Consider the following 8,080-nt stretch of genomic DNA (forward strand, 5'->3'; position numbering starts at 1 on the left):
AAAAAATAAAAGAGGCAGGGGCTAGGCTCAAAGCAAACCCCTAGGCTCAATGCCTAGAAAAACTAATAAGTAAAGCAAGGACATGAGTTCACTGGTGAATTCCACTGAACATTCAAGGATGAAATAAGACAATTTTCTGATGTTTCTTCTCTTTTTAAAAATGTTTTGAGACAAGAGCCTTACTTTGTACTGCAGACTGGATTGAACTCACTGTGTAGCCCAGGTTGGCATCGAGCTCACAACAATCCTCTTGCCTCAGCCTGAGTGCTAAGATGACAGGAATGCACTACCACACCCAGCAAGACAACTCATTACATACAATTTCCTTCAAAAGTCACAAACAGAAGCTAGTGTTATCCTAGTATCAAAAAACCAGACAAAAACATTACAAGAAAAAAACAAAAGACTACTATATCTCATAAAGACAGATGGAAAAATCACCAAAAATATCAGCAAGCTGCATCTAATAATGTATAATAAGGACGATACACCTCAATAAAGTTAGTTTTCTTCCAAGCATGGTGATGCACACCGATAATTCCAGCACTCAGGAGTGTGAGACAAGAGGATCACTATATTTTGAGGCCAGCTTGGACTACACATGGTGAGTTCAAGGCCAGCCTGAACTACACAGTGAGACCCTGACTCAAAAAACAAAGTGGGTTTCATCCAAAGCACGAAATGTTGGTTCAATATTCAAAATTCAGTTAATGAGGGGCCGGGGAGATGGCTCAGTAGAATAAGTGCTTCCCTGGCAAGCGCAAGGGCCTGAGTTCAATCCCCGGTTCCGCCAAAAAAAACCCTAAAAAAAACCCAAAAAACAAAAAAAGAAAAAAAAATCAGCTAATGTAATTCAATGTTCAACAAATTAACCAAAAACAAAAAAACCCAAAAACAAAAACAAAAACAAAACAACTGTATTTTCATGAGATGCAGAAAAATAATTTCAGGCTGGCCTTAAAATCATGGCGGTCCTCTTGCCTTAGCTTTCCAATCAAAATAAAAATTTAAAAAGGCACCCGGGAGACAGCTCAGTAGAATAAGTGCTTGCATGGCAAGCGCAGGGTCCTGAGTTCAATCCCTAGTACCAGGGGGAGGGGGAAAAAAAAAGGTGCAATATAGTCCAGTGCTTGCAATGCAGCTGCTCTCTAGACCACAGGAGGAATTCACCTTCCCTGGTATTGCCTGGCATATATGAGATCCTGGATTCAACCCCTAACCCTGTGGTGGCAAACCTATGGCTTGTGGGCCGCAGTGGGCTATTTGCATTTCTAAAATCTGTTACTCTGTTTTTCTTTTAGTGTATGAGTTGTTTTCTTCTAAATTAAAATCTCTGTATTCATGCTTAAGAGCCTGCCTTTCCAATGGATGGCATTTGGCAGTATTTACCAATTTTTAAATCATACTTTCTAAAAAGACTCATGAAACAAGTTCCGGAACACTAGTAGAAACAATGAGATGAGTGTGTCTAAAGAAGGGGGAGGGCCGGGGAGATGGCTCAGTGGAATAAGCGCTTTCCTGGCAAGCGCAAGGGCCTGAGTTCAATCCCCAGTTCCGCCAAAAAATAAATAAATAAATAAAAAATAAAGCAGGGAGAGGAGAGTATTCTCAGAGGAATTAATACCAAGTATCATTTACTATAATGTAATTTTTATTTAAACACATATCACATTTTTTGATCAGTGTGTGCACATGCGCGCGCGCACACACATACATACCTTATACATATAAGACTTTAACGAACATGATGTTGAGGGAGAATAAAGTATGAAGACTGACACTATTATAAAAATTTAACATAAGGGTACAATGATCAAGATGGTATCGCACAAAAGTGCAGAGTGAAAATATTCACAAACTGATGCATAGACAAACTTTAGTACATCTGTCCAAAGGGGTACTACACAGCACAGCAAAGAATGAAGTAGTACTGATTCATGCTACCACATGGACCTTCCCAACAGGCTAACTGAAAAAAGCCAGAAAGAAAATGCCATATGAGAAATGTTATGAACAGGTAAATCCATGAAAATAGTATTAAGCTGGCAGCTGCCAGGGCTGAAGAGGAGGAAGAATGCGAAGTGACTTAGGGAATTTGAAATTTCCTTTTAGAATGATGAAAAATGCTCTAGAATTAAATGATGGTCAAAGATGTACAGTTCAGTGAATATATGAGAAGCCAGCAGATCATAAACTTCAAAGTGTTGGCAATCTTATAGGAATTTAACCTTAACTTTAAAAAAGACACCAACTAATTTAGCAACATATAAATTAAACACAGCCCTGTTAGTAGTACCCTTATCTCTATATGCTCAAAACCTAGGCTTACAGCCATCAAATATTTCCTAACTTTAATACTATTACCAGACATGACTTGGTCTCAGTCCTAGCTACCATAAAGCAAGTACTTAAGAGAAAAAAGCCATCACCAGACTCAAGGGCTCACTCTGCCTGTGTGCTCATGTCAGGGCAGGCCAACAGACACATAGACACCAGTGAGCTCAGGCTGTGGATACAGGGACTCACCCAGCTTCTCCGGTTCCTCGGGCCCAGTGCCTGCAATGCAGCTGCTCTCTAGACCATAGGTGGGATCCACCTTCCCAGAAGCTCGAGCAGCTTCTTGCACTTTCTTGACATGTGCTTCAACCAACTCCAGCGGCACCTCTTCTCGAACTCGAGAAAACTCCTCTGTCAAAAGCAGAAGTAGAGAGTAGAGTACTGTCTTCAGTTTGTGTAAAGCACATTTCATTTGGAGAGCCCTAGGCTATCTAATATAATGTTCTCTGGAGTACAGCGATTTCTTTGGGACTGAGGCCCCACACAAGCAAAATATTAGGGCAAAGTAAGAAAAGTAGTGACAAAACTCTGACTGCAAGTTTTCACCCCACTTGCCGCAGTATTTTATAAAAGAAATTTGAAATTTCTGACTACCAATCAGTATTGTTCAAGGGTTAGATTGACGGACAATTTAAAAATAAGCATCTGTAGGGGACTCAGGTCAACAATTTCTGACATTGCCAGTGAAGCAGAAGAACTATCATGGACTACTGGACTCTTTTAGAATATTTTGCTGAGTTAACACACCTATAATATTCAAATAAAGGAACTAAACAAAAAAGGGGATACAAATGAATGTTCATTTTGTATCTGTATTCAAAATGGTTAGGATATATAGTTACATTCTCTTAATGAATAGAGGGATTTGTTCTAATAGTGTTTGTAAATAGGATATCATGTCTGCATCTTGTACAGCAAATAACCACTAGGAAGAACGTATGCAATGTGTGAATTATTGAAACTGTCCTACCAATTTGGTCTGAAACTGTCTCATAAGGCCAGCCTGAGCTACATGTTGAGTTCCTATCTATAAAAGAAAATCGTATGGTAAAAACTTCTATTCAAAATTAACATAACCCAGAGACTGGAGATACACAGTTCAGTGGCACACAGCATGGGCAAGATCCTGAGTTCAAGAGAGTGAGTTCGAGAGAGAGAGATTAACCTAACTAAAGAATATTAAATGATTTTAATACTCAATTCTATGAAATTAATCACAAGTACATCACAAAATATACTTTCATTCCTCCTTTTGTATTTTTCCTCCTGTACTGGGGACTTTCACACTGAGATAAACTCCTAATCCTAAAATCCCCATTTTTTTTTTTTTCTTTTACGTATTTGGTACAGGGTCTCACTATGCAGCTTGGATTTGTAGTGATCCTCCTGTGTTCAGCCTCCCCAGCACTGGGATTACAGGCGTGTGCTACCACGCCCAGTCTCAGTTGCCAGCTCTGCACACCTGCAGGTGGAGCCAACGCCGCCTGTGGCGCTGGGAATTGAACTTCAGTACTTGAGCTTGCTGAAGGAGGCACTTGGTCCGCTGAGCTATCTCGCAGGCCCAATTTTTTTTTTTATTTTGAGACAGGTTCTCGCTATGTTATCTGGGCTGGTCTGGAACTTGTGGTCTACCTGACTCAGTTTCTCAGAGTGCTGCGATTATAGCCATGCACCATTCATACAAGTGCAACACCATCATTTTTTTTTTTTTTTTTGGGGGGGGGTGCTTCGGACTTGCTGTGCTCCTCTTGCCTCAGCCTTCTGAGTGCTGGGATTAAATGGGCCTGTGCCACCATGTTCAACTGCTCCTTCAATTCTTAAATGCCTCCTTCATTTACAAGCTACTAAATTTAAAACTATTACATGTTTGATAAAGAACATGTAATTTTTATGGAGTAATGTCTAATTTTTAGTTATTTACATGGGAAAGCAACAGCTGAAAATACTTAAGCATGACACCAATAAAGCTTCTCTGGCAAGCATAAGGTCTTGAGTTCAATCTCTGGTACTACAAAAGAAAAAAAGCTTCTCTGCTGTTTGCTCAGGGGAGTCCATACCCAAAGCTGCTTTTGCTGCAGCAGACGCTACACGAGGGTCCACCACAGATGCTAAAAACGCCACGGTGCTCATGACTGGGTTTCCCGACTGACTGAAAGGGACAGGCTGGTAGGCCAGTGGCCCGAGGGAAGCGTCCGAATTCTCCAGGTAGGGGTCCTCAATGGGAAGCCTCAAAAAGTGGAGGATGCACTCATCTTGAGTGCGACTTCCAACATGTTCTGACACTTTGTTCCAATCATCCTTGTACATCTCAAGGGCCTAAAATAGAAAACAAAGAGGATGTTTCATGTCTGGTAGGATGAAATGGTATGTAATGAAATTAGAAGCATGTGACTATGCTTTACATGGTTATTTTAATGGTTACTGTGAGCACTGTCTGATGTCAATTTCTCAGTACTAAGGCATCCTGGGATGGTAAAGCAGGTCCCTTGCATGGGTGCATCATGGCAGTCAGGGAGGTGTAGCATTTGTACTCTCCATGGTCCCTGTCCTTTTTGCTTGTTCTGCTTCCCACCTGCCAAGATCAAAGCAGCTCTGCTCCCTCATGTCCTCTTGCCACAAGGTTTCTGCCTCAAAGCAAGGACACCCAAGGACTGACTTTCCATAAACTGCTACACTAAACCTCTTCTCCTTACGGCTGTGGGTTTCAGGTTCTGTGTTTCTGAAATGAAAAAGCTCATAGTCACATTGTACGTTAAAAAAATAGCTAACATAATTTTCTTTATATCAAGTCAAAGCCATATGTGGTGGCGCATGCCTATAATTTCAGGACAAGGAAGGCTGAGGGAGGAAGAGCACATGTTCAAGACCAGCTTGGGCTAAATAATGAGACTCTGGCTCAAACAAACAGCTCTCAATTGAAAAGTAAACAGATATACACAGCATAAAGGAAGAAGTGAAACTGTCTTTTACTAATACACACATAACTGTTCATGTAGAAATTCTAAAGCAGCTATAAAAACAGCTAAAATACTTAAGTCACATGATAGATGAGCAACTAAAAAAGCTGTTTCTATATATAACAGCAATGAACAATTTTAAATCAGAAAAAAAAAAAAAGTGTAAAAGTGAAATAGGAAGAAATGTATTACAGAATGTGTTAGATCAATATGCCGGGGGGAAATAGTAACAGAACTCAGAGACATAAATAAATGAAGACCTATATATGTTTAATTCAAGTATTAAAATATTCATTTGTTGTCAAGTTGAAATACAAATTTATAACAAGAGGTATCAAACTCTAAGCAAGAATGTTTGAGAGTAGAAACTGATGAACAAGTTATAAAATTTAGAAAAAGCTTGACGTGGTAACACACACCTGCAGTCCCAGCACTCAGAAGGCTGTGGCAGGAGGACTGTTACAAGTTCGAGACCAGCCTGGCTACAAAGTGAGCTCAAGGCCAACTTAAACGCACAGTGAGACCCTGTCTCAAAAAGACAAAAAAAAAAAAAAAAAAAGAAGAAAGTAGGGGCCAGGGGGATAGTTCAGTAAAATAAGCACCTGCCTGGAAAGTACAAGGTCCTGAGTTCAATCCCTGGTACCACCAAAAAAAAAAAAAAGTATATGACCATCCAGGATTCTTTCAGGGAGGAACTAAAGAAAGGGCCATTGGGTACCACCGTGGTCCTTTCTCTATCTTTAAATTTTGAGACAGGATCTTCTTAAATCACTAAGTTGCCAAGACTGGACTAGAACTTGCAATCTTTCTGCCTCAGCCTCCCAGAATGCTGGAATCATGCACCACTGTACCCTGATTCTAGTTTTAAAATTTATAATTTTTCAGAGTAAGTTCTGAAAGACTCCAATAAAATAATCTCCAAGTAGAAAGGATTAATGGGAAGAAAACCAAAACATGTGATATTAAAGTCAAGAAATTCTTGGGATATACCTCAGTGGTAGAGCACTAGGGCCCAAATTTAATCTCTAGTACTGCTTTAAAAAAAAAAATAAAGGGGCTGGGGAGATGGCTTAGAGGAATAAGTACTTCCCTGGCAAGTGCAAGGGCCTGAGTTCAATCCCCGATTCCACCAAAAAATAAATAAATAAAAATAAAATGAAATGACTGGAAAAAAATAGAAATTTTAAAAAATCAAAAGTCAAAAACTTCACTGGGCAAAAGCAATTAACTTGAAGGAAGAAGATCTTTACTGGTTTACTAAAGCTACTACTCTCAAACCATTCTCTCTAGAACCATGGTCATTTTTTACCTCAACTTTCTGTCAGCATTGGGAGTTGAACCCAAGTCCTTACGCTAAGTCATGGCAAGTAAGTCCGAGTGATGGGTCCACTTTTCAACAGTGCTGCAATATACAAACGTAACCCTAGAACCACCTAATTTCCCATAAGAGGTGCTCTCTATGGTATTCATTTTCTGTGTGTGTTTATTTGCTTTAGTAAATGTAATCTGGGTTTTTTTTTCCCCCCCCCCCCCTCCTCCCGGTTCATTCTTGATAAAATACCAGAGGAGTCCAAAACCAGGCCTGCAACTGGTGTTATTAGTTAATTAACCTTGAAAAATGAGGGTAATTCAGGTAGTTTTAACATGAAATACTTAGAGAAAGACCTAGACTATAAGAAAGAAAAATGCACATTCCTTAGAACCAGAAATAAGTCTACAGGAGCTGCCTTAAGTTCCTCAATCTAGGTAGGGCAGTCTCCAAGTTAATTTTTTTTCCAACAAACGCGTTATTTAAATTTTTTCTTGGGGCTGGGGATATAGCCCAGTGACATAAGCACCTGCCTGGCAAGCACAAGGTCCTGAGTTCAATTCCTGGTAATGCAAAAAAAAAAAAAAATAAATTTTTTTTTATTCATTTCCTAACAAAGCTAAGTTCAGAGAGATTTTTGTTTTCTTTCTTCCTAGAGTAATTCTGTAGTTAAGAAACCCTGGGGAATCCAAGCAAGAATTAGCATCCAGAAAAGTACAGAGGTGAGAAATTGTAAATGGCACAGCCTGGACACTGACTGTAGATTTAAGTGTAAGATGCAACCTTTGCCCAGGATCATGTCTTCATCATTACATGCTTGGATTCTTGAGACGTTATCTGTCCTTTCTACTTAAATATATCCACTTCCCTGCTGATAGAAGTGTATTTCACACAAAACATTACTTCTTTCCCCCCTAAAGTGGTTTCACTACTCATCTCTTATTTTATGGAACTAGGACCAAATACAATCATATCTCTTACTTTTTTTTTTGGGGGGGGGGTTCATTTTTTTTCTCCCCCCTGTCTACTTCTTCTGCTCCCTCAGCTCCTCCAAGTTCCAGGAATGCCCAGACAACCAGAACACTTCTGCTAAGCAGCATCCCGCATATGGTGTATCCAATACCAAAAGCTCTAGTATCAGAAACTGGACAATCACACCACTCCTAGGAAGCTGCCCCCAACATAGCCATGGAGCTCACTGGAACAGAAAATCCTTTTATGTGTCCTCTGCTCTGGGGACCTCTCATTTTATGTGTCATAAAATTAGGGACACTACATTCAAGTTTTGTGTCTTATCTATATCACATCAGTAAGTATTAATTCCTCAATGGTAGTATTATATCCTAGCCACCTTTAATACTACACTTAACCAGGAGAATTTGGCTTTTCTATGATATTCAAATAGATTGTTACATTCACAGTAGTAAATTTTTTTAAAAGTGGTACTGGGGGTTGAATCTAGGGCCTCCTCCAGGTC

At 39.7% G+C, this 8,080-nt stretch overlaps 1 protein-coding gene across 1 annotated transcript in view; it reads right to left on the minus strand.

Moving 5' to 3' along the window:
• The window catches only part of Smarcc1 (SWI/SNF related, matrix associated, actin dependent regulator of chromatin subfamily c member 1), a 175,053-nt gene that overhangs the window by 62,034 nt on the left and 104,939 nt on the right, over positions 1 to 8,080 (minus strand). Inside the window, exons 20-21 of the mRNA XM_023700647.1 lie at positions 4,395 to 4,653; positions 2,527 to 2,688 (exon numbers count right to left, since the gene is read on the minus strand). Coding sequence (XP_023556415.1) covers positions 2,527 to 2,688; positions 4,395 to 4,653 — 421 coding nt within the window. The remainder of the gene's footprint in view (positions 1 to 2,526; positions 2,689 to 4,394; positions 4,654 to 8,080) is intronic.

The sequence above is a fragment of the Octodon degus genome, unplaced genomic scaffold, assembly GCF_000260255.1.
Source record: "Octodon degus isolate 3935 unplaced genomic scaffold, OctDeg1.0 scaffold00126, whole genome shotgun sequence".
NCBI classification, from domain to species: domain Eukaryota; kingdom Metazoa; phylum Chordata; class Mammalia; order Rodentia; family Octodontidae; genus Octodon; species Octodon degus.